The sequence below is a fragment of the Oncorhynchus masou genome, chromosome 6 (genome assembly GCF_036934945.1).
Source record: "Oncorhynchus masou masou isolate Uvic2021 chromosome 6, UVic_Omas_1.1, whole genome shotgun sequence".
Lineage (NCBI taxonomy): Eukaryota > Metazoa > Chordata > Actinopteri > Salmoniformes > Salmonidae > Oncorhynchus > Oncorhynchus masou.
In genome coordinates, this window is record NC_088217.1 from 81,563,498 (window position 1) to 81,590,643 (window position 27,146).

The following is a 27,146-nucleotide window of genomic DNA, read 5'->3' on the forward strand; positions in this document are numbered from 1 at the left end:
GAGTTTTGCCACTTTAGAATCGTTGGTGTCTTTTGGTGTTTCTTTACGAGTGTCTGTGGGTTTAGACTTGGCAGTGAAAGAGCAGGTGTGTTAGGGGGAATAAATAACAAGTAGTCTGCCACTCACGCAAGAAAGGATTGAAGAAGAAAGGCTGTGACTCTGAAGATTAACTACACAAATAATTATCACTCTCTCCCTCTCAATTGCTGAGATGTTGACTCACATTACCTTTTGACTTCTTTGATTTTCAATTTCTAATTGATTTGAAGCAATCGATGTGTCATGTACTTGCGACAGTATACTCACATTCTCGATGAACCGTCTTCATCCGTCTTCATTGCCAGGCGTCGAATAACCAACCATGGCATGAAAAACACATTTGATTGTGACATTGGTTAAGCCTCTATTGACCTATAAGAGACCCCTCCCACGACTGGCCTGGGGGTTTCGGAAGTGTTCGCGGTAGACAATGAGATCAGCGGTAATTATGGAGAATGTATGTCTTCTGTGGATAGGCACCAACTTGCCTTCGCGGAAGGCATTGCAAAGCGCAGCACTTCTGACCCCTAGCCTTGGTGTGCGGTCCATAAAAGATAACCCTCTTGGCGCAGGGCAGGCAGGCTAAGGATATGGACGGGGAATCGACACGAGGAGGAGGAGGAGATGAGAGGATATTGGTAAGACATCATGAGGTAGCCTTGGCTACATTCTCGATAATTAACTTTTTACGCGTTTGTAAGAACTTTCCTGTCCACTTTCTTCTGGCTGCTTCTTGGAAACAGAAGTCAGTTTGTTGCTCAATGTTTTCTCAGATCAGCTACAACTCGACGTGGACCGTTCAACCCATGCAGTCACAAAAGGTAGGCTTTTCTTTAGCTTAGGGGTTGAGCTACTTTAGTGGCGAGAATAATGGCTAGATGTTCTGAAATCTGGTTGCTCTGAAAATAATGTTATATAATGTTTGCTTGCAGGGCAAAATAGAATGCCACATTCCAATGCGCTTATCACATTTGTTTATTCTGTAAATTTAACTGATGAATGTTGTAAGAGTATTCTACTTGAATCATTAAAGTTGTTAAGGCAATGCTATAATGAAGCTATATATAGGCTACTGCAGAATTATGGGGCAAGTTGTGGTCCAGTGTGTGTGGTAGCGCAACAAAGTGTGTGGTCTCGCGGCTTGGCGCAGCCAGGGTCTCACGGTCGGACGAAGTTGGCTCCAGATCACTGGAATGCGAATAGCGTTTTGATCTCTTTTATAAACACAACGGTCGCTCATGAACTAAATCACACTTTTCTATTTTAACATAGAACCGTGAACCAACCATAATGTTAAACGAAACGGATTTTGAGAAAGGTTTCTGTAGTTAACTGGGGTTTTTGCCTTTTGGAGGAGAGAATGGACAGCCTGGTCTCATAGATTAGACGTAACATATCAGAATATCAGAACTCAAATCAGAATATGTTAAGTTTGAACATATTAACACTCAAATTAGTATATGTTAGGTTTGGTATGGTTATATAAGATAGAAAGGTTAAAAACCTCTTGAAACTCCCCATCCCGGATCCGGGATCGTGAATAAAGCCTCAGGCTCATTAGCATAACGCAACGTTAACGATTTCTGAAAATCGCAAATAAAATGAAAATAATGCGCCTGCTCTAAAGCTTAGCCTTTTCTTAACAACACTGTCATCTCAGATTTTCAAAATATGCTTTTGAACCATAGCTATTCACTAATTTGTGTAAGAGTATGCTAAGCTAGCTTAGCATTTTGAGTAGCATTTAGCACGCAACATTTTCACAAAAAACAGCTAACCAAATAAAGAAAATCATTTACCTTTGAAGAGCTTCGGATGTTTTCAATGAGGAGACTCTCAGTTACATAGCAAATGTTCAGTTTTTCCTGAAAGCATCTTTGTGTAGGAGAAATCGCTCCGTTTTGTACATCACATTTGGCTACCGAAACGAACCGAAAATTCAGTCACCAACAACATCAAACGTTTTCCGAATTAACTCCATAATATCGACCGAAACATGGCAAACGTTGTTTGGAATCAATCCTCAAGGTGTTTTTTCACATATCTCTTCATTGATATATCGTTCGTGGAAGCCTGCTTTCTTCTCTGAATTCCATGGAAAAATACTTGCAGCTGACTTTTGCGCACCAATTTCGGCGCAGGACACCGGGCGGACACCTGGTAAATGTGGTCTCTTATGGTCAATCTTCCAATGATATGCCTACAAATACGTCACAATGCTGCAGACACCTTGGGGAAACGACAGAAAGGGCAGACTCATTCCTCTCGCATTCACAGCCATATAAGGAGACAATGGAAAACGGAGCCTCAAAAATCCTGCTCATTTCCTGGATGCCGTTTCATCTTGGTTTTGCCTGTAGCTCACGTTCTAGGGCACGCACAGAAAATATCTTTGCAGTTCTGGAAACGTCAGAGTGTTTTCTTTCCAAAGCTACCAATTATATGCATAGTCGAGCATCTTTTTGTGACAAAATATTGCGCTTAAAACGGGCACGTCTTTTTATCCAAAAATGATATAGCGCCCCTAGAGTTTCAAGAGGTTAATGCAAAAACGAAAGGAGGATGGTATAACACAAACCCAAAGGTTCATCCCGATGGTTGCGTTCGAATCTCATCACGGACAACTTTAGCAACTTTGCAACTACTTAGCATGTTAGCTAACCCAAAGCCTTTAACCTCACTAGGGTATGTGGGACACTAGCATCCCACCTGGCCAACATCCAGTGAAATTGCAGAGCGCCAAATTCAAATACAGAAATACTCATAAAAATTCAGAAAACATACAAGTATTTTACATAGGTTTAAAGATGAACTTCTTGCGAATCCAACCATGGTGTCAGATTTTTAATTTTTAATTGACGGCGAAAGCATACCTTATGATTTTTGAGAACATCGCCCAGCAGACAAATCATTACAAACAGTAACCAGCCAAGTAGAAGAGTTACACAAGTCAGAAATAGAGATAAAATTAATCAGTTACCTTTGATGATCTTCATACGGTTGCACTCAGAAGACATTCATTTACATTTACATTACTCAATAAATGTTTGTTTTGTTCGATAAAGTCTCTCTTTATATCCAAAAACCTCAGTTTTATTTGCATGTTTTCTTCAGTAATCCACAGGCTCAAAAGCAGTCACAACAGGCAGACAAAAAAAATCTAAATTGTATCCGTAAAGTTCATAGAAACATGTCAAACGATGTTTATATTCAATCCTCAGGTTGTTTTTAGCCTAAATAATCAATAATATTTCAACCGGACAATAACTGCGTCAATATAAAAGGTAAACAAGAAAGGCCCTCTCTCTGGTCGCGTGCATGAAAAAGCTTTGTGACACGGCAGGGTCCACTCATTCAGACTGCTCTTACTCACTCATTTTTCAGAATACAAGCTTGAAACAATTTCTAAAGACTGTTGATATCTAGTGGAAGGCATAGGAACTGCAATTTGAGTCCTAAGTCAATGGATACTGTAATGGCATTGAATAGAAAACAACAACAAACAAAATATTTCTCAGGTTTTTGCCTGCCAAATCAGTTCTGTTATACTCGTAGACACCATTTTAACAGTTTTGGAAACTTTAGAGTGTTTTCTATCAAAATCTACTAATTATATGCATATCCTATCTTCTGGGCCTGAGTAGCAGGCAGTTTAATTTGGGCACGCTTTTCATCCAAAATTCCAAATGCTGCCCCCTAACCTAGAGATGTTAACCTAACTCCTAACCCTAACCTTAAAGGAAAGATTTACCCATTTCTGAGTGATGTTCTATCCATTCCTGGGGTCATTTCATGTTTTCATGTGTATCTGAGCTATTGCCATTCTAGCAGGCAGAAATTAGGCTGGTATGACGTAGCATTGTGATAAAGCTGCTCTCACAACACTGGAAGAATACAACTATTGGATTGCGAAGTCGTCTAACGTACATGTCCGATTTCGATACAGGTCGATGTCAACGCGGGAGGTTGTCTTCTCTTGAATGAGCCATTACAGTATTCCTACCTTGAGAAATGTGTAATTTAACAGAGGGTCAACCACATTGTCTGCCTCTTCAGTCCAGGGTGCATTGCATGGTGCCATTGCATGGCCATTGTGAATGTCAGACTCCACTCTGTGAGGCACATCGATCTGCAGGTTGAACATGGTGAGATTGTAGTTTGTTTAGGCTATTTTACAGCCAACTAGCTACTTCACATGCTGATAATGCACTTTGGTATTATTGTGTGTAGCTACGTTTGCTAGCTATATAGCTAGCCAGCCAGCAAAAAGAGCATTGCATTGTGGGTTTTGTTGTTGACTTGAGCTGCAACAGATTTCCACAACAATTTTCATATTGCTCCCGACCTTATTATAACGATAAAAATTAACATTTGTTCACAAAATATATTGTTCTCACATAAGTGTTATTTAGCACTGTAAATTATAGGAATTAGTGGTTTTGGTGGATCTTTCTTTTAACCCTAACTTTAACCCATAGCCTAGCTAACGTTAGCCACCTAGCTAACGTTAGCCACAACAAATTGGAATTCGTAACATACTTATTGCAAATTCGTAACATATCATACGAATTGTAAATCATAACATATACGAAATGGATGATGGACTTCCACAAATTAATACATATACTAATTTGAGCATCTCGGATGTTTGTTTACTATGTTACATCTACCCCTGAGTCTAGGTTGGAGTGGTGGTATGTGAGGAGAGGGGGAATTCTTGTGTGTTTTGGAATGCGATTACCCAGGGGAGAACCCATGACTGAAAAGAGGGAGAGAAGGGGCCACAAGGAAGAATGAGGCAAGTTCTGAAAGGACGACGCACATTCCTCGGCTTCCTCATTAGTTCTAAATGGCATTTGGGTTGCTGACATGTTGTTTCGTCTTCACATGATACTGTCTATGCTGATGAATCTGCTGACTAACAGCCCAGTGTCCAAGTGAAAGTAGTCAGATGACGAAGACCAACTAGTCTATTCGCACTCACCTATTTTACACCAAAACTACTGTTTCTTTCACTCAAAGGTCAGTCTTTTAAAGAAATAGAAAAAAGCACATGATTATGCTACCAGCAGCACATTTCTTTGTTTGCACTGCAACATTGTAGATATAGCCTGAGCCTAATATAAAATGCTGTCACAGTTATAGGTTAGTTTAGATTTCTGGCCTGTTTTTTCCCCAATCCTTTCCAACAGGTAGAGAGGTATGGTAGGCTACAGGTGTAGGTTATTAATTTGACCAGTTTCTCACAACAGGAAAATAATCCTGCAGCAACAGGAAATTTAAATTATTGTGTGGATTATAATTAAAGGACATGTTTGTAGGTGTTGATACAAACTTTAGAAGTATTTTTAAACTGTGAACACACTACATGTTTGCATTTCCTTCGACAACATGGTGGTCAAATTAAGATCCAACACCTGTACAATGGTTTCGCTAAGGGTCAAAATACCTGACAATGGAATCTCCTAAACTATCCACTGTCATATAGAAGGTAGACAAAATGTACATTTTATCAAAGCATATTGCCAGTTAGCCTATGCTCAGTGGTGTAAAGTACTTAAGTAGCACTTTATTAAAGTATTTTTTACTTAAGTTGTTTTTTGGTGTATCGGTACTTTACTATTTATATTTTTAACAACTTTTACTTCACTAGATTCCTAAAGAAAAATAATGTACTTTTTACTCCATACATTTTCCCTGACACCCAAACGTACAGATTACATTTTGAGTGCTTAGCAGGACGGGAAAATGGTCCAATTCACGCACTTATCAAGAGAACATCCCTGGTCATCCCTACTGCCTCTGATCTGCCGGACTCACTAAACACCAATACTTTGTTTGTAAATGATGTCTGAGTGTTGACGTGTGCCTCTGGCTGACCGTAAATGTAAAAAACAAGAAAATCATGCCTTTGATTAATATAAGGAATTTGAAATTATATAATTTAAAGTATATTTTAGCAATTACATTTACTTTTGATACTTAAGTATATTTTAAACTAAATACTTTCAGACTTTTACTCAAGTGGTATTTTACTGGGTGACGCTCATTTTTATTTGAGTCATTTTCTATTATGGTATCTTTACTTAGTTCGTGGTTAGAGCATTGGGCCAGAAACCGGAAGGTTGCTGGATCGAATCCCTGAGCTGACAAGGTAAAAATCTGCCTTTCTGCCCCTGAACAAGGCAGTTAACCAACTGTTCCCCGGGCGCCGAAGACGTGGATGTCGATTAAGGCAGTCCCCCCCACCTCTCTGATGGAAGACACATTTCAGTTGAATACATTGTTGGACAACTGACTAGGTCTCCCCCTTTCCCTTTCCAATTGGGTACTTTTCCCACCACTGCCTACGCTTCCCCAAATATTTCAAGTAGATAAATGCAGAAATGAAAATATGAGACACACGTAATAGATATCAGTAAATAATATAGCATCAAATAAATAGTGTAGCATCAAAGGCACATGTCTACCAGAGTTTACTATGGTTAGAGCAGTAATGGTGGTGCTGGATTAGCATAAAATCATCTGAGATTGTCCACTCTTCGACGCCTGCCTACAAAAGCAATCGCCCACTCACAAATGACAATTATTTCAATGAGCAACCCGATCCTGAAGTGGGATTCTACCAGCTCTCAGCACCCACATCAGATTGGAATGACTAGTCTACCACACATTCCTCAACATTTCATGTTGCAATGAAAAGAGGAGAACTTGTGGTGCGTTTGGTGTGTAGACTTGTGGATGTGTGTTACAGTTAGTGATGTGCAGGGGGCAGTGTCTTCTGTACTGTAGGTGTGTTTGTCAGATGTTTGAGGTGGATGCCTTGTGTGAGAGGACTCGAGTGTCCATGTGGGCAGTGTTTAACTGTTTCCCTCCCTATAGGACAATGTTTTACTGTTTCCCTCCCCATAGGGGCAGTGTTTAACTGTTTCCCTCCCCATAGGGTCAGTGTTTAACTGTTTCCCTCCACATAGGGACATTGTTTTACAGTGTTTTTTCCCTCCCCATGGGTCAGTGTTTTTCTCTGTTTCCCTCCCCATACAGTGTTTTCTCTGTTTCCCTCCCCATAGGGTCAGTGTTTTCTCTGTTTCCCTCCCCACAGTGTTTTTGTTTCCTCCCCATAGGGTCAGTGTTTTCTCTGTTTTCCCCAAGGGTCAGTGTTTCTCCTCCCCATAGGGGCAGTGTTTCCCTCCCCATAGGGTCAGTGTTTTTCTGTTTCCCTCCCCATAGGGTCAGTGTTTTTCTCTGTTTCCCTCCCCATAGGGGCAGTGTTTCCCTCCCCATAGGGTCAGTGTTTTCTCTGTTTCCCTCCCCATAGGGTCAGTGTTTTCTCTGTTTCCCTCCCCATAGGGGCAGTGTTTTCACGTTTTCCCTCCCCATAAGGTCAGTGTTTTCTCTGTTTCCCTCCCCATAGGGTCAGTGTTTTCTCTGTTTCCCTCCCCATAGGGTCAGTGTTTTTTCTGTTTCCCTCCCCATAGGGTCAGTGTTTTCTCTGTTTCCCTCCCCATAGGGTCAGTGTTTTCCCCATAGGGTCAGTGTTTTCTCTGTTTCCCTCCCCATAGGGGGTCAGTGTTTTCTCTGTTTCCCTCCCCATAGGGTCAGTGTTTTCTCTGTTTCCCTCCCCATAGGGTCAGTGTTTTCTCTGTTTCCCTCCCCATAGGGTCAGTGTTTTTTCTGTTTCCCTCCATATAGGGGCAGTGTGGCACTGTTTCCCTCCACATAGGGGCAGTGTGGCACTGTTTCCCTCCCCCCAGGGGCAGTGTTTACTGTTTCCCTCCCCCTAGGGGCAGTGTTTAACTGTTTCCCTCCACATTTTTTATTTTATTAGATTTTTTTCACCTTTATTTAACCAGGAAGGCTAGTTGAGAACAAGTTCTCATTTAAAATTGTGAGCTGGTCAAGATAAAGGAAAGCATTTTGATACATACAACAACACAGAGTTACACATGGAGTAAAACAAACATAGACACAGTCAATAATACAATAGAAAAATAAGTCTATATACAATGTGAACAAATGAGGTGAGATAAGGGAGGTAAAGGCAAAAAAAGGCCATGGTGGCGAAGTAAATACAATATAGCAAGTAAAACACCGGAATGGTAGATTTGCAGTGGAAGAATGTGCAAAGTAGAAATAGAAACAATGGGGTGCAAATTAGCAAAATAAATAAATAGGGGAAGAGGTAGTTGTTTGGGCTAAATTATAGATGGGCTATGTACAGGTACAGTAATCTGTGAGCTGCTCTGACAGCTGCTGCTTAAAGCTAGTGAGGGAGATGTGTTTCCAGTTTCAGAGGTTTTTGTAGTTCGTTCCAGTCATTGGCAGCAGAGAACTGGAAGGAGAGGCAGCCAATGGAGGAATTGGTTTTGTGGGTGACCAGAGAGATATACCTGCTGGAGTGCGTGCTACAGGTGGGTGCTGCTATGGTGACCAGAAAGCTGAGATAAGGGGGGACTTTACCTAGCAAGGTCTTGTAGATGACTTGGAGCCAGTGGGTTTGGCGACGAGTATGAAGCGAGGGCCAGCCAACGAGAGCGTACAGGTCACTGGTGGGTAGTATATGGGGCTTTGGTGACAAAACGGATGGCACTGTGATAGACTGCATCCAATTTATTGAGTAGGGTATTGGAGGCTATTTTGTAGATGACATCGCCGAAGTCAATGTTCGGTAGGATGGTCAGTTTTACAAGGGTATGTTTGGCAGCATGAGTGAAGGATGCTTTGTTGCGAAATAGGAAGCCAATTCTAGATTTAACTTTGGATGTTTGATGTGAGTCTGGAAGGAGCGTTTACAGTCTAACCAGACACCTAGGTATCTGTCGTCCACATATTCTAAGTCAGAACCGTCCAGAGTAGTGATGCTGGACGGGTGGGCAGGTGCAGGCAGTGATCGGTTGAAAAGCATGCATTTAGTTTTACTTGTATTTAAGAGCAGTTGGAGGCCACAGAAGGAGAGCTGTATGACATTGAAGCTCGTCTGGAGGGTTGTTAACACAGTGTCCAAAGAAGGGCCAGAAGTATACAGAATGGTGTCGTCTGCGTAGAGGTGGATCAGAGACTCACCAGCAGCAAGAGCGATATCATTGATGTATACAGAGAAGCGAGTCGGCCCAATAACTGAACCCTGTGGCACCCCCATGGAGACTGCCAGAGGCCCGGACAACAGGCCCTCAGATTTGACACACTGAACTCTATCTGAGAAGTAGTTGGTGAACCAGGCAAGCCAATCATTTGAGAAGCCAAGGCTATCGAGTCTTCTGATGAGGATGTGGTGATTGACATAGTCGAAAGCCTTGGCCAGGTCGATGAAAACGGCTGCACAGTAATGTCTCTTATCGATGGGGTTATGATTTCGTTTAGGACCTTGAGCGTGGCTTAGGTGCGCCCATGACCAGCGCTGAAATCAGATTGCATAGTGGAGAAGGTATGGTGGGATTCGAAATGGTCGGTGATCTGTTTGTTAACTTGGCTTTCGAAGATCTTAGAAAGACAGGGTATGATAGATTTTGGGGCCGTGTTTAACCGTTTCCCTCCAGATAGGGGCAGTGTTTTACTATTTCCCTCCCCATAGGGGCAGTGTTTTACTATTTCCCTCCCCATAGGGGCAGATGAGGGTGGTGCACATTGGCACAGTGTTGTTAGTGTTTGCCGGGGTAGTCCGTCATTGTAAATAAGAATTTGTTCTTAACTGACTTGCCTAGTTAAATAAAGATTCAACAAAAAAATCCATCTCTACACACACACACAACTCCACTTTGAACAGCCAAGTACCCTTGACTCCAGGTTTCCATGGCGACACACTGCAGTAACGCAGCACGGGAAGAACCAATGGAAAACCACCTAGGTCACCTGATGGCCAAACTAAATTTGACAGAACTACCGTAGATGAATTGTATTCATTTATTTGATTTTAACACTGACACAATGAATGATCAAGAGTCAGATGCAACACAATATGATTTGCTCTGAACTTGAGATCATGGCACCGTTATTCTTTTCATGGCACTTTCTCTGGGTCAGTTGCTACACGGAAAACCAACTCCCCTAGTTTTTCTCAATGAGTGTCCTCTTCCAAGCCTCCCCATTCACATATATGTCAGAGTTTCTTGCGCCTCCGGACCAGTCGTTGACTGAGAAAGCCCAGCCCCCTAATGCTACCGGTTCCTTTTAAAGAAGTCTGCCATCTCCATGTCACACTGAGTGACTGAGTGACTTTCTGTCATACATGCATACATTGAGAGATAAAAGACTGAGAAATATAGGATAGGAGAAGTACACGATTGACACAGGTGAGAAAAGAGCCAAAGAACAGACAAGTAGAAAGAAATAGAGAACACTGGGCCCTGCCTCAAGACTGACACATCTACAGCTCATTACTTATTGAACACACTGGAATGCTGTTTCACATGGAATCTCTCTCCCCCCCCCTCCTTCTTCTTTCCCTGCCCCCTCTCTCATTCTCCACAGAGGAAAGACTGGTGACAAGGAAAAGAGCTGCCACTGAGAGGAGGAAGAAGAAGAAGAAGAAGAAGAGGTTGAGAGAGAGAGAGAGAGAGAGAGAGAGAGGGGTTGAGAGAGAGAGAGGGGTTGAGAGAGGGAGAGGTGGAGAGAGGGGTGGATAGAGAGAGAGAGGGGTGGAGAGGGAGAGAGAGAGGGGTGGAGAGGGAGAGGGGTGGAGAGGGAGAGAGAGGGGTGGAGAGGGGAGAGAGAGGGGTGGAGGGGGAGGAGAGGGGGGAGGGAGAGGGAGAGAGAGGGGTGGAGAGGGAGGGAGAGAGAGAGAGAGAGGGAGGGAGAGAGAGAGAGGGGTGGAGAGAGAGGTGGAGAGAGAGAGAGAGGGGTGGAGAGGGAGAGAGAGGGAGAGAGAGAGGGAGAGAGAGAGAGGGGTGGAGAGGGAGAGAGAGAGAGAGGGGCGGAGAGAGAGAGGGGCGGAGAGGGAGAGAGAGAGAGAGAGGGGTGGAGAGGGAGAGAGAGAGAGAGGGGTGGAGAGGGAGAGAGAGAGAGAGGGGTGGAGAGGGGGAGAGAGAGAGGGGTGGAGAGGGGGAGAGAGAGAGAGGGTGGAGAGGGAGAGAGAGAGAGGGGTAGAAAGAGAGGGGGAGAGAGAGAGAGGGTGGAGAGGGAGAGAGAGAGGGGTAGAGGGAGGGAGAGAGAGAGAGGGGGGGAGAGAGAGAGGGGGGTAGAGAGAGAGAGAAGGGTAGAGAGAGGGGGGGTAGAGAGAGAGATGAGTAGCGAGAGAGAGGTAGAGAGAGAGGGATAGAGAGAGAGAGAGGGATAGAGAGAGAGAGAGGGATAGAGAGAGAGAGAGGTAGAGGTAGAGAGAGAGAGGGGTAGAGGTAGAGAGAGAGAGAGAGGGGTAGAGAGAGAGGGGGAGAGAGAGAGAGGGGTAGAGAGAGGGGTAGAGAGAGAGGTAGACAGGTGGAGAGAGAGGTAGAGGTGGAGAGAGGGGTAGAGAGGTGGAGAGAGGGGTAGAGAGGTAGAGAGAGAGGGGTAGATATATATATATATACATATACATATGCATGCCAGGGGGTCTGGGAATCAAACACAGTGAGTACAAAACCTGTTGGGGTGAGTGTATGTCATCGTGGTTATGTATCCGTCAGATGTTTTACTAGTTGTACAGGTCTCATGTGTGCAGCAGTGTGCATGTGGTTGTAACTATTGTTATGTATGGTAATGTTTAGGGCTTGGTGTCACTCGTACACCCTCTGAGCATATGGCTGTGTTATGAATGAACGGACTTGGCCTCTGGAGGAACAGCATGTGCCATGTTCTATAGGACCCTGACTTTATCAATGGGTTCATGAGAGACCTGGCATTGGCTGGGGACAGGAGCCAATCAAACTACAGCATGTTAGTTGTAGAAGTCAGGATTAATGAATGAGTCAGAGATGATGAAGGTGAGTGTGTTGGTGTGCGTGTGTGTATGAAGAGAGTTGTCCGACTGACCCCAGCTCACACACTGAACCAGTTGGTTGAATGCAGGCCCATAGCTGTGAGAACCCCATCGGGACAATGAACAGGGCTAAAATTAGCAGTCAAGGCCACCTGTCTGCAACACGGCCAGAGAGGAAACAGGAAGGAAACGGAGAGGGGGAGGGAGGGAGAAACGGGGGCCATTAAGGGCACAGCTCACACTTACCCCTGCAGAAAAGTTGCCTCTCTCTTCAGATACCTCTCACGTCGCCAGCTCTCACAGAGGAGAGAGGGAGGGGAGTGAAATGGGCCATGACTGTTGGTTAGTGCTCACATGGTGGTGGAAAGACGTATTCAGTGTTATGAGTTATGCTACTTAATATAATGTTTACATACCCTACATTATTCATCTCATATGAATATGTATATACTGTACTCTATATCATCTACTGCATCTTTATGTAATACATGTATCACTAGCCACTTTAAACAATGCCACTTAATATGTTTACATAACCTACATTACTCATCTCATATGTATATACTGTACTCTATATCATCTACTGCATCTTTATGTAATACATGTATCACTAGCCACTTTAAACTATGCCACTTTGTTTACATACCCTACATTACTCATCTCATATTTATATACTGTACTCAATACCATCTACTGCATCTTGCCTATGCCGTTCTGTACCATCACTCATTCATATCTTTATGTACATATTCTTTATCCCATTACACTTGAGTGTATAAGGTAGTAGTTGTGAAATTGTTAGGTTAGATTACTCGTTGGTTATTACTGCATTGTCGGAACTAGAAGCACAAGCATTTCGCTACACTCGCATTAACATCTGCTAACCATGTGTATGTGACAAATACATTTGATTTGATTTGCTAACTCGAACATCTTATCATGCCCTGCTAGTTTCCTGTCTACCTGACAGCAGACGAGCCAGGGAGTCTCCTCTGTCTCTCACCTGCTGCCCCTACCTTTCCCCCCAATCTCTAGGACAAGGGGAGGTCTAGGAGAATTCAATCATCATGGGTAGTAGGAACCTAGCCATAGACTGAACTGGTTGTAAATGGAACTAGCATTTAAAGCCTCCATCCTAAGAAGCCTGCGAGTCACATGATCCATCTCATGGTGGACTTGACTATTCAATCAGATCCGCTTTGGCCGACATCTGCATAGCGGTTGTTTTGGCGGTGTTGGTGGTGGAGCTGTCAAATCCACAAGCGGCTCCTGGCGTTATACCAGAAGCGGACGTTGCCATTGGCTGAACGGAGTCGCATTAACAGAAATCCCATGCAGCCTTCTTTACAAGTTTGAACACTGGATTGTGTATTACGTTCAATGATTTTTCAATTTGAGCGTAATTATTTCTATATAGCCTAAATGTTCTCATTCTGAACGCGTGGGTGTGGCTTCGTGACAATTATCGCAAGAGCAGCTGCTCACCGATTTGAGGGCTTCAACCCAGTTCCACTTCCAACACCGCCAAACATCTGTTATGCGGGTGTCTACAATCGCTGTTTAACGCTTGATCTGATTGAATCTAGGCCTTGGTGTTGTCTGCTCTGTCCATTATAGCCAGGCAGGTCAGAGGGGAAAACAGAGAAGTCAGTGGATAGCAGTTAAGTTGTCTTGACATTTCAAGGTCATTTCAGATTGAGTCAACATCTGCAGCGTTTAACATGAATTGTCGGCAGCGCTCCACCAGCGCGATCCTATTGAATCCTAGCCTAAGTGATAGTCCCTCAACACACAAACACACACGCCTGACTGTTTAGTGTCTCTATACCCATATATGGCAGTTGACCACCCAATTCCCTTACCTGGGCCTCAAGATTTCAACCAAAGAGATACAGTAAGAGGAGGCCACCCCATAGAGGTAGATAGAGGACTCATCATGGACATTGTCATTGCTATTGGACATTGCCATCATCCACCATTTTAAAGTAATCAAGTAGTAAACTGGGTAGGTTTTCCAATGGGTTGTAACGTCAATGGCGCAACCCAAGCTGTCACAGATGCTATAATGGCACAGATATAAAGATGAGTCCTCTATCAATCTCTATGGGCCAGCCAGGTTCAGTGGTGTCATGGAAAAGTGCTTTGTCACTTTAGTGACAAGTCTACTTAACAACTGCACCTGGATCAGTGTCATAATGATTAAATCAGCAGTTCAGAACAGAAACGTCTAGGGCAGGGGTACTCAACTCTTACCCTACGAGGTCCGGAGCCTGCTGGTTTTCTGTTCTTCCCTATAATTCATTGCACGCACCTGGTGTTCCTGGTCTAAATCAGTCCCTGATGAGAGGGGAACAATGCAGTGGAACTGGCTTTGAGGTCCAGAGTTGAATTTGAGGAGTCTAGGACATCATATTGTATAATCTCCCTCCTAGTGCGACCTATAGCATGTGTAAAATTCACTCCGACACCATAAAATAAAGTCACACTGCACAAACACATGTGGGGGAGGGGCTACATGTGTGGGGAAAGAACAGGGTTTATCACTATAACCTGGGGATTGCTGTTAGGTTAAGGTGGGGTAGAACTTCACTCCCCTGTTTGACTTTCCATTCTCTTCAATCCAAGGCCACCAGATCACCTTTGATCTTCTGTTTCTACATCACAACAGGCTGATTAAAGGAGAATCAATATCCCTCCAACTAGAAGTCCTCAGTATAATAATTAAAACAGGAACTATTAACCTGGAAGAGATGTGGTCAACTGAGCTCCATTGACTGCATGTCAGTTCTATGCAACTGACCTCTCTTCTCTGTTCACTGTATAGGTATGAAGCTGCCTGGACCGGATGATGGCGCTGCTATACAGACTGGCTGCACCTTGCAGAAAAACTCCCTCTTTGTAGATGAATGAGTGGCCCAGTCAGGATTACTTACTGCAGGGGTCTTAACCTGCCAACCAGCAGTACTACATCTCAGAGGCTAAAAACAGACACGGAGACACACTTAACAAGGTCTTAACACTTCTCAAAAAAAATAAAGGGAACACTTAAACAACACAATGTAACTCCAAGTCAATCATACTTCTGTGAAATCAAACTGTCCACTTAGGAAGCAACACTGATTGACAATACATTTCACATGCTGTTGTGCAAATGGAATAGACAACAGGTGGAAATTATAGGCAATTAGCAAGACACCCCCAATAAAGGAGTGGTTCTGCAGGTGGTAACCACAGACCACTTCTCAGTTCCTATGCTTCCTGGCTGATGTTTTGGTCACTTTTGAATGCTGGCGGTGCTTTCACTCTAGTGGTAGCATGAGACAAAGTCTACAACCCACACAACGTGGCTCAGGTAGTGCAGCTCATCCAGGATGGCACATCAATGCGAGCTGTGGCAAGAAGGTTTGCTGTGTCTGTCAGCGTAGTGTCCAGAGATGGAGGCGCTACCAGGAGACAGGCCAATACATCAGGAGACGTGGAGGAGGCCGTAGGAGGGCAACAACCCAGCAGCAGGACCGCTACCTCCGCCTTTGTGCAAGGAGGAGCACTGCCAGAGCCCTGCAAAATGACCTCCAGCAGGCCACAAATGTGCATGTGTCTGCTCAAACGGTCAGAAACAGACTCCATGAGGGTGGTATGAGGGCCCGAAGTCCACAGGTGGGGGTTGTGCTTACAGCCCAACACCGTGCAGGATGTTTGGCATTTGCCAGAGAACACCAAGATTGGCAAATTCGCCACTGGTGCCCTGTGCTCTTCACAGATGAAAGCAGGTTCACACTGAGCACGTGACAGACGTGACAGTCTGGAGAACGTTCTGCTGCCTGCAACATCCTCCAGCATGACCGGTTTGGCGGTGGGTCAGTCATGGTGAGGGGTGGCATTTCTTTGGGGGGGCCGCACATAGACGGCCGTCTTTGCTTGGACTGTGCCAAGCAAGGTTGGCCATTTTGGGTCGGTGTTTGTCAGCTGCTCAGTAGTCAGTGTAGATCCTGTGGGGCAGTCAGCAGCTACATCTGGCTACTGGGTCGCTGATGGCTGCCATGTTCTTCACGTCTCTTACATGAACTGTGATTTAGTTTAGCTTGTATTTTAAATTTACATACAGCCATCTTTAGTTCAGTTTGCTGGTAGGTTGTTGACCTGGCATACAGTGTAGAATTCTGTGTGGTTGATTCTACAGCTACATTGTCTGCTGGGTTTTAGGCCCTACTCAAATAATCACTCTCACTTGTCACTTAATCTCATGGTAAGTATTTTCTCCCAATTCAGAGACCGTGTGACAATGATTTTGTATCATCAAATAAATACAAGTTCTAGAAGCAGAGTTGTGATTTCTAATGCGTTTATGAGGTCAGCTGTATTTGGATTGGGCCCTGTTTTGTCTAGAAAGAACATTTTACTGGGTTCCTTTGTTCACTGTGGCCTTAATGTACATTAGGTCTTAGAAGTTGAAACACTGCAGTGCAAAACAATTCATTATTTCTGCAGACATACTGTACGCACACACTGGTGAAAGCAATTATATCCATGGATTATTTGACAATTGTGTTTAATGACTCATCATAAAACATTCTTCAAAACAATAAAACAATTTTAAATGTAAGTTTCTGTACAACGCTTGCTTAGCAGTTTTATTTATATATAGAAAATGTACGAGGAGTTGTGTTAAAATGACAAAACTCCTTCAAATTTAATGGCAGGTACTCTGGAAAAAAATAACAGCATTCCATCAACAAATATTTTCAAGCAATAAATATGTATTTATAAATAGTGTAAATTTACATCAAGATTAGAAACATAAAAATCACAAATCAAACTTTATTCCTTAAAAGGAGTAGTAATCTTTTTTTACAACCAAATCTATATTTTGATGAAAATGGCATGTTATTGAAGTATACGATTTTACTTGTTTGAGAAACTTTAACACGACCAGCAAATCATTTACTCATCCTCGTTGTGCAGTATGGGGGCCCTGAAAAAACGTCATGCAGGTCTTTGAAATTGTGTCACTCCGCAGTGCTATATTCCATTTTGTGCGTCTCAAGACGTTTCCCATATCCAGCTGTTTCATTCTCCGTGTAGACGGCTGCTACAGGTAACTGCCAAAATAAAGGAAACACCAACATAAAGCGTCTTAATAGGGTGTTGGGACAACAAGAGTTGCCGGAACAGCTTCAATGCACCTTAGCATAGATTCAACAAGTGTCTGGAACTTCCTGTGTGGAAGCATCTCCTTTCAATATACTTTGCACCCCTCATTTATGCAAGTGTTTTGGCTGTGACCTGTAGAATGGACGGAGGTATCGCTTGAGTCGCAACAAAATGGAATATAACGTTGCAGATAAAGTTCAGAATGATGACGTCATCTGTACACAGTGTTTCCATTTCAAAAATGACATATTGGGGTGTTTTTGGGAGCCGTTCATTTTTCAGAGCCCACATACTGCACAACGAGGATGAAGGAATTCAATCGCTGGTTGTAGTAAGTTTCTCAAATCTAAGTGAAATGGCAAGAAACTGTCTGGACCCTTCAATGAACATGCCATTTACATCAAAAACATATTTGGTTATAAAAAAAGCTAAATTCTCCTTTAGGTCAATGTGCAACCCATTTTTCTTTGTGACTTGGCTATTGATTTTCCCCAACATTTTTCCTCTTTAAAAAAAAAACCTAATAAACAACCAAAAACTGAACGTCATAGCTCCAAAATAAAAAAGATAAAACATAAAAGCTGGAAAAAAAAGGATAAATCACCTAAACTCTTCACATTAGATTTTTTTGTAGATTTTGCCATCCAAAGAGTCTTAAAATTACTATCTACCATAGAAAAAGACCAGTTAGGCTAGTGCTCCTTAGAGGGAAGGAAAACAAAGGGATCACATCTCAGCCTGTTAACAGAATTTAAAAAAGAGAACAGGTTGTCCAGTCAGTAGTCTTTTAGGGTGGTGTTGCCAGTTGTGACAGATACAATATCTACAAAACATCTTCACTCAATAATAATTCCCACCCCTTTCCCATATGTTTTTGGATTAAGTCCTCCATTAAAAAGAGCTGAACCATTGTTACAAGGGGGGAGTCCTGTGTTGGGAAGTGCGCTCTCTGGCGCCCCCCAGGGGGAAGAGGGGGGTTGACACGGCGCACTTGACAGGTTGCATAGACACACGCAGCCGCTGCTGCCTCCAGCCGTCGCTGTGGAGAACAGCCATACGGGGAGACTGTCTCGACTTTCCTGAATATCAGAAATGGTCAATTTTTCCTTTGAAATGAAAGTTCCTGTAATGCTTGGTCGCCCCAGAGAAGCTGAAGGGATGTCTAATGTCAAGATGAAGATGAATGCAGAGGGGCCTGGCGAGAAAGAGGGGGAGAGTTCAATACCGATTCAGGGCATGAAACAAAAAAGTTATTTTATAGAATTCCATTTATTGAAATGCACATGGAACTCTTCGACACAAACACTGGCCAATATACCAATCAAATGAGGAAGTAGTCCTTTAATAGGATCTCTACGTACATCCCAACAATGTCAATAGAGCCAAATCAAAGTGTGACTTACTAGTGTGAACTGGTCGTAGACCTGCATGAGATCATCCATCCGGTGTTTCTCTACAATCACAAAGTTGTCCAGCTCGGCGCTGCCTTTCCGGGCACAGTCCTGGCAGTGAACCACATACTGCTTCTGCTTCCTGGAGAGGAGCTCGCTCCGCACAAACAGCAGGTTAAACACCTCCACCTGGAACACAGTCAACCACCACACGTCAGTAACTAGGGATGGGCATGAGTAATAGATTAGTGGACCTGAGGTGAAAACTCCATCTTGAAGCTGTTCAGTCATATTCCTGTAAGCCGGGGGAGGGTTCTACTGAGCTGTAGGGAATTGGTTTAAGGTCATACCAAGGACCATCTAGCTATTTTAACACCCCTTGAAGTAGAATTAACATACATACTACCATTTTTGGGGTCACTTAAATTCCCTTGTTTTCCATTAAAATATACATGAAATGAGATGCAAAATGAATAGGAAATAGTCAAGATGTTGACAAGGTTATAAATAATGAATTTTAATTGAAATAACTGTGTCCTTCAAACTTTACTTTCATCATAGAATCCTCCATTTGCAGACCTTTGGCATTCTAGTTGTCAATATCTTGAGGTAATCTGAAGAGATTTCAGCCCATGCTTCCTGAAGCACCTCCCACAAGTTAGATTGGCTAGATGGGCACTTCTTACGTACCATAAGGTCAAGCTGCTCCCACAACAGCTCAATAGGGTTGAGATCCGGTGACTTTGCTGGCTACACCATTATAGACAGAATACCAGCTGACTTTGGGTCGTTATCCTGTTGTAGGAGGAAATTGGCTCCAATTAAGCGCCGTCCACAGGGTATGGCATGGCAAAATGGAGCAAGTCTTCCTTCTTCAAGATCCCTTCAACCCTGTGCAAATCTTTACCACCACCAAAACACCCCCAAGACCATCAGTTTGCCTCCACCATGCTTGAGATGGCGTCAAGCACTCCAACATCTTCAGGTTTTCTGCGTCTCACGAATGTTCTTCTTTGTGATCCTCAAGCCTCAAATTTAGATTTGTCTGTCCATAACACTTTTTCCAATCTTCCTGTGTCCAGTGTGTGTTCTTTTGCCCATCTTAATATTTTTGTTTTATTGGCTAGTCTGAGATTTGGCTTTTTCCTTGCTCCTTTGCCTAGAAGGCCAGCATCCCGGAGTCACCTCTTCACTGCTGACGTTGAGACTGGTGTTTTGCGGGTACTATTTAATGAAGCTGCCAGTTGAGGAACTTGTGAGGCATCTTTCTCAAACTAGACACTAATGTACTTGTCCTCTTGTTCAGTTGTGCACCAGGGCCTCCCACTCCTCTTTCTGTTCTGGTTAGAGCCAGTTTGTGCTGTTCTGTGGAGGGAGTAGTACACAGCGTTGTACGCGATCTTCAGTTTCTTGGCAATTTCTCGCATGGAATAACCTTTATTTCTCAGAACATGAATAGACTGACAAATTTCAGAAGAAGTTCTTTGTTTCTGGCCATTTTGAGCCTGTAATTAAACCCACAAATGCTGATGCTCCAGATACTCAACTAGTCTAAAAGCGGACAGTTTTATTGCTTCTTTAAATCAGCACAACAGTTTCCAGCTGTGCTAACACAAATGCAAAATGGGTTTCCTAATGATCAATTAGCCTTTAAAAATTATAAACCTGGATTAGCTAAGAACGTGCCATTGGAACACAGGAGTGATGGTTGCTGATAATGGGCCCCTCTGTACGCCTATGCAGATTTTCCATTAAAAAAAGTAGTTACAATAGTCATTTACAACATTAACAATGTCTACACACTGTATTTCTGATCAATTTGATGTTATTTTAAAGGGCAAAAAAAAAAGTGATTTTCTCTCAAAAACATGGACCTTTCTAAGTGACTCCGGTAGTGTGAGAGAGCGATAGATATGAAGCCCATATAAACACAATGAATAACAGATTCACTACATGGAACAGTTCCCCAAAATAAACCCAATGGAGTTTGTTCTGTCGTGTCGGTCCTATATCTGAGAGATAAGATCTGTCAATATATATATATATATTTTTACATATATATAACCTTTATTTTTGGCACTAAACTGTCTCCATATATACTACCATTCATTTTTTCAACTGGTATCGGGGCACCTTCAGTCGAGTCTTGTGAGGCCTGTGGGCATCCTAGAGCAAAACCTTTCCACAGAGGGGTCATATTAGTGTGTAGCCCAAACTGATGGGCTACAGACAGAAGTTGGCATAATCGGCTGTACAGACTTCAGACGAGTCAAGATGCTTTTGGGGTCCGAAAAGCAAAAAACGGACAACACCATGTTTGTGAGTCTTATCTTTCCATATAGGGTCTGTGTCCCGCAAACGAAAATGTGCTTAAGGTTAGGCATAAGGTTAACAGTGTGGTTAGGGATGAAGGTTTAAAAGAGATTTTATGAAACTAAATTGTAGAAACAGGCAGGGTGTTTGACTTTGTGGCTGTGGTAACTAACATTAAATGTCAACCCTACCTTGCAAACTGCTAGAATTGGTTATTCAAATCTATTACCCCCTAAACATACAGGTTCCACACTAAAAACACGACTTTGATAAAGACATTTATCAGAATCATTAAGCCTAGGCCTATTCACCAAACAGATGTCCTGGCCATAATTCATCCCCATGCGGTGTTCAATGGAGAACTGTTAACACATTAAAAACATTCCAAAGAACAGGCATAATAACTAAATAAAACTTCTGTATATCCAAAAGGTTTGGGCCTGTAACCCTAACTGGCCAAATTGAGCCCCGTTAAAAATTATCCCTGAGAATAACTGTTCCAGACACAAGACGCAATTCACACTATTCTGATCAATTACATTCTTTTAACTATAAAATACACATGGCCAAACAAGTCAGTTCGTCAAATTTTTGCCCTGCTTGGGCTGCCCCGGTCAACTGTAAGTGCTGTTATTGTGAAGTGGAAACATTTTGGAGCAACAACGGCTCCGCTGCGAAGTGGTAAGCCACACAAGCTCAGAACGGGACAGCAGTGTGCTGAAGCTCGTAAAAATCGTCTGTTGCAACACTTACTACCAACTTCCAAATGGCCTCTGGAAGCTACGTTAGCACAATAACTGCATCTGGAGCTTCATGAAATGGGCTTCCATGGCTGAGGAGATGCACACAAGCCTAAGATGACCATGTGCAATGCCAAGCGTTGGCTAAAGTGGTGTAAAGTTAGCCGCCATTAGACCCTGGAGCGGTGGAAACACGTTCTCTGGAGTGATAAATCACACTTCACCATCTGGCAGTCTGACGGAAAAATCTGGGTTTGGTGGATGCCAGGAGAATGCTACCTGCCCGAATGCATAGTGCCAACGGTAAAGTTTGGTGGAGGAGGAATAATGGTCTGGGGCTGTTTTTCATGGTTCGGACTAGGCCCCTTAGTTCAAGTGAAGGGAAATCTTAATCTACAGTTTACAGTGACATTCTAGACGATTCTATGCTTCCAACTTTCTGGCAACAGTTTGGGGAAGGCCCTTTCCTGTTTCAACATGACAATGCCCCCGTGCCTAAAGCGAGGTCCATACAGAAATGGTTTGTCTAGATCGGTGTGGAAGAACTTGATAGGCCTGCACAGAGCCTTGACCTCAACCCAATCGAACACCTTTGGGATTAATTGGAACACCGACTGCGAGCCAGGTCCAATCGCCTGACCTCACTGAGGCTCGAGGCTGAATGGAAGCAACTCCATATTAATGCCCATGATTTTGAAATGAGATAGCCGATGAGCAGGCGCCCACATACTGTTGGTCATGTAGTGTAGGTGTCTTGACTTTGATAAGTGCGCGGGAAATAAGAGTTGTCTGCTAAATTAACAAAACAAGGCTATGCCATTCTACAAGTAAGCGCCACATTGCTGAGGTTACTACTTTTTCAAAGACTGTGTTCCACAATAAAATATAACCTGTTGATACAGTTAACAAACATCGTAAAATGGCACTTTAAAAAAAAATCCCTGAATAAATGTAAGGCAATCTGACAATTAGGATTCATTATCTGTAATGGTTATGATATTAGGCATTGTTGTTCACTGTTTGCAAATACATAAATGTGCTTTTTTCCATTTGAGTACTCATTTTGAACAGTCAAAACATGTAAAATGCCCATTCCTATCTGTAATACAATCAACCAACGCGCACACACATGCAGTAACAGTCAACCAACACACACACACTGAAGTCAAAAACGGTCATTTACTCAGTCGTCAACACATAATCCTGTCAGTTACTCACATGACAGTCATGGACTGTAGTCAATTTCTCCGTCATCAACCAGAACATTACTGTCAGTTACTCAAAACAAACCTATCAATACTGACAATGTAATGACTGTGTGGGGTAGCAGCTTGGGTAAGGGACAAGGGGTTGAAATGGGCCGGAGCCCCTGACGTACCTCACAGATGGTGCAGTAGTGCGCAGGCTCATCCCTGTTCCTGCCCTGCAGTACCGTCTCCTTCCCTGCTGCGGCTAGAGCCTCCTTCACCGACTGACACTGCTTCAGAGTCCTCAGCAGGCAGTACCTACATCAATCACACCATGACATTAAAAGAAACCCAGACACCTACACGTTTTAAGGTTACGTTTTCCAGCAGCCACGTCATCAATATGCACGTCATCATCCAATCTGAAGCCCTCTTTTCAGGGATGCAAATTGCTGAGGGCACAAAAAGTTAACACTTTTTGTTGCGGCACTGAGACATGCAAAAAAATCCTTGCTTGTGGGAAATGCTGGTTTTAACTAATTAAACAACAAAATAACATGATCAGTCTGTATCAAATAAAAAGTGGTTAATGTGAACCTAAATGTAAGGAATGCAATCCAATATTATTTGTTGCCTAGACTTTACTGCAAATCACACTAGAAGTCTTGAGGGAAAAAAACAATACAATAATATTGCAGTTAGCCATGACAGCCTTTATAATAGAACGCTTGTGACCACACACATCTACATCTAAATATTGCACATGGGAAAAGAACAATGTAGAAATAGAATGAAACAAACAGGCATTCTATTTTTGCTCTAATATCGTGGCCAGTCTAGTAGATGATCAAGTGCACAAGGCAACATTTGTACATAAATGACATTCACTGAGTAAAAAATGTAATATTCCCCCCTCAATCACACTAAAGTTTTACTGTCAAATTCAACACAACAAAAGCATCATCTTTGGGCTATACTGCACGTTATTACATTGTTCACTTTCTGCCTGTGGACATCTGTTCTACAATGTACCAGCAGAGCATGATACCCTTTGTTGACATAATTGATCTCTTTCAGGCAGAGTACACCTGGCAAAGCTCTTTTTATCCACTACAAGGAGTCATATACCAGTTAATACTAGAGCGAATTGGTTAGGTTACTAACGTTAGCTCATCTGATGTAACGTTATCTAGCTGGGTATCGGACTTAGGCAGCAAATTTTCAAAACAAGCTTAATTATTTGATCAGTTAAGTTGGCTAATGTTGCTCGACATTTTTCTGGCTAGCTAACGGAGAATTCGATCCAGCTACCACAGCAAGATATTTAATAATGCTTACAATTCTTGATCCACCCCACTTTCTCCCTCACCTGAAAAACTTTTCAAACACCAGTTGTTTTTTGGTTGCAGCTCATGAAGTACGCTTCCTCACCTTCTCACCCCGTCTCCGTGGTCAAACCTCTCACCTACTTCTTCGTTATGGTTCAGGGATGCGCTACTGTAACTGGCAAACTGCCTTTGCACCCTACTGCAGTCTTTCCAGAGAGCGCGCTGATTCTCTAACTAGCAAATTTATAGTCTCTACTCTCTTCAGTCGCGTGCTGCGCTGCATTCTGTTGTTATGTGAATGATTGGCTGAGCCTTGGATACAGCCAGTAGTGACCCAAAGCACCCCCCCCCCCTCTCATCAGATCTACACGAATCACCTAGGTCACCTATTTTGGCATATTTCGCTGAGAGGAAACTAGTTTACATCCCTGTGTCACTCTCCACCCCTCATGACAGACTGGACACACACAGTTGTAACATGTGGCAGGAGAGATGATCACAGGGTGAAACTAAACTGTAAAAGACGGTGACTTACTTGATCATCTGGAAGAGCTTGTGGTCGGACACCTTGATGTTGCGGGCCATGTTCCAGGAGAGGTGCACCATGGGGACATGGGACTTGACGCTCTGGAGCTTGTTCCACTCGTAACGCTCCACGGCCAGCTTGTACTGGTGGGCTGTGGATGTTGTGAAATTAATTACAACACTTTACAGGTCTAGAAACAGCTGACAAACTGATTCTGGAGTCAACTATCACTTTAAGGGATAATATCCATGTATTAAATTGTATTCATAAATACAAGTGTTTTTAAAGTAACTGAAGAAGCAAGCAAAAGCTGCATCAGAGGCTTACCACTGAGGGGTCCTACGTTCCAGGCAATGTTGTTGCACCAGCCGATGGCCTGGACCCAGTGGACGGTGCCCGTGTTGAGCCACACCAGGTCCCCCGGCCGCTGGATGAACCGGTAGACAGGCACATCTGCCTCATACAGGTCCTCCAGGTTGGGCCACCACGAACCCATCAGGAAGTTGATGTTGTTTCTGATGGAGAGTGAGGGGGAGGAAAGAGTGAGGGGGAGGAAAGAGTGAGGGGGAGGAAAGAGTGAGGGGGAGTAAAAGAGCGAGGGGGGTATTTCTTGTCAGTATTTTCTCATTTCTGTAAGAGATGTGGAATTAGGACTCGTATTAAAAACCATCTAATTTCAGTCTTTTCTGTCTTCTGGGCCATTCCTTATATTATCTGTATTTAAAATCAGAATAGTTTTGTTGTGGAAGGCCAGAGAGAAGAAATGGGTTAGTTAGATCTCCCTTGTTTCATTACTGCCCTCATTCCTGGATTCAATTCAGCGCCTTTCCTTCCTTTCACTCAATATCTCCCTGAATCACTCCTTTTTCATTCAGACAGTTTGCTCTTCGTGTTCAAAGCGAGCCACAAAAGAAGCCGACCCTCACCTTGACACCCCATCTGATGTCGTTCCATCTTTTGTATATTTATCCTTTTTTCTACTGTTCTCGCAGACCCCCCCCCCCCCATTTCTCATTCACTGACAACTTCACTATTGTATAATGTATTATCACTAGCCTCTATGGTTGTTAGGTCCTTACTTTTCACAGAAGTTGCTCATCACTCCCCAGTAGGGTTCTGGCACAGCAAACCACTCACAGTCCCCAGGGCCGATGTTGATGTTGACAGAGCAGAAGTTATTGTGTTCCTGATGACCTGGACCACAGAGATAAAGAAAGAAAGTTAGAACTGTATTATGTCATTTTTTGGGGGACCCCCACCCCCCCCCCAAAAAAAACAACACATAGAAATGTTATTTATAGATCTGTCATTCTCATTGAAGGCAAGTCTAGAACACGCTAGATCTGTTATGTGAGAAATTTCCATGCTTCCAATTCCTAACTTTAGTTTTTTCCTCTTACTTTCGGTTTTGTACACCAGCTTTAAAACAGGTGAAAATACAATATTCTTGGTTATGGAAAATATCTTTCACAGCGGTTTAATGACTCTCTACACTGTACTTGCTTGTCTTGGCACAAAGTGAATTAGGCAAACTATTAGAATTTCAACCAGGAAATTGTAGAGGGATTTCTGCAAAGTGCATCTTTAACAGTCTGCCTTTGTAACTCATAAGTATCAATATAAAAAAGCACTAGAAACTGCAACAGCTTGTCCTATAAAATTGTATCGCTGTACCATGCCCTTAACTAATATGTACAGTGTGTGTGTGTGTGTGCGCGTGCGCATCTACCTGGTATCCTGCTGCCGGGGACCTTCATGTAGAGCTGGACAGTGTTCATGCCCAGGATGGTGTGTCCTACGTGGCTGAGCAGATTGCCAGCAGACACCACCCTGGCGAACGCAGGCAGCTTACTCAGCTCCTGCAGCTGTAGCTTCCACCTGGGGGACGAGGAGAAAGGGGGTGTGTTCAGAGGAAGCAATGGGGTTTAGAAATATTTTCCAACGTGTGACCAATGCCATGTCTGACCACACAAGCACGCACTTTCTTTCGTCCGACACGTCGATGTTGGTCCCAAATTTGATGTGCTTTAGGGGACCCCTCCTTTTGCGTGCCACACTGAACACAGCAGGAAGAGATTATGATTAAAAAAGGTTGAAAGGTTGTGAATATATCAGTGAGAAATCCTGACAGGTGTGTGTTGCTCACCTCTCTGCTGATGCTGGCTCAGCGTCTGAGGGCTCCTTCAACGCCTTCTTCTCATTCTCCTCCTGAGAGTAGAGAGGATCCCATTCAAAAAGACACCGAGCATTGGGAAACAGGTCTGTGTGTGTCAGGGTTTCCGTTAGCCGGATATTGCCCCCCCCCCCAAAAAAAAAAACGATAAATAAAACAGTCGCCGGCCAAAATAAATCCTATTACAAAATATTGCCATTTATTTTGATGGAAATACATTTTTACCGTCATGCTTATCAGTCTGTAGATTATTTGAATAATTTAGTGGAATTAAAGTGTTTATTTTTGTTAGTTGTTGGATATTTTTATTTATTTATTTCACCTTTATTTAACCAGGTAGGCTAGTTGAGAACATGTTCTCATTTGCAACTGCGACCTGGCCAAGATAAAGCATAGCAGTGTGAA

The 27,146-nt window shown here is 43.2% G+C and overlaps 1 protein-coding gene and 1 long non-coding RNA gene across 3 annotated transcripts in view; one reads left to right on the top strand and one right to left on the bottom strand.

Annotated features, from left to right (window-relative positions):
• Nucleotides 1–576: 576 nt before the first annotated feature.
• Nucleotides 577–14,939, top strand: LOC135541228 (uncharacterized). The gene is made up of 4 exons (XR_010455943.1): nt 577–677; nt 813–860; nt 10,507–10,573; nt 14,757–14,939. It is a non-coding gene; the product is annotated as an uncharacterized LOC135541228 (long non-coding RNA).
• A 1,523-nt stretch (nt 14,940–16,462) lies between these two features.
• Nucleotides 16,463–27,146, bottom strand: part of LOC135542789 (lysine-specific demethylase 6A-like) — a 54,515-nt gene continuing 43,831 nt past the window's right edge. For both annotated transcript variants that reach the window (XM_064969986.1, XM_064969985.1), the window contains 9 exons: nt 26,715–26,776; nt 26,550–26,624; nt 26,298–26,446; nt 25,648–25,762; nt 24,896–25,083; nt 24,578–24,719; nt 22,906–23,032; nt 18,487–18,663; nt 16,463–18,278 (listed from right to left, as the gene is read on the bottom strand). In XM_064969986.1, coding sequence (XP_064826058.1) covers nt 18,252–18,278; nt 18,487–18,663; nt 22,906–23,032; nt 24,578–24,719; nt 24,896–25,083; nt 25,648–25,762; nt 26,298–26,446; nt 26,550–26,624; nt 26,715–26,776 — 1,062 coding nt within the window. In that variant the 3' untranslated portion in view covers nt 16,463–18,251. The remainder of the gene's footprint in view (nt 18,279–18,486; nt 18,664–22,905; nt 23,033–24,577; nt 24,720–24,895; nt 25,084–25,647; nt 25,763–26,297; nt 26,447–26,549; nt 26,625–26,714; nt 26,777–27,146) is intronic.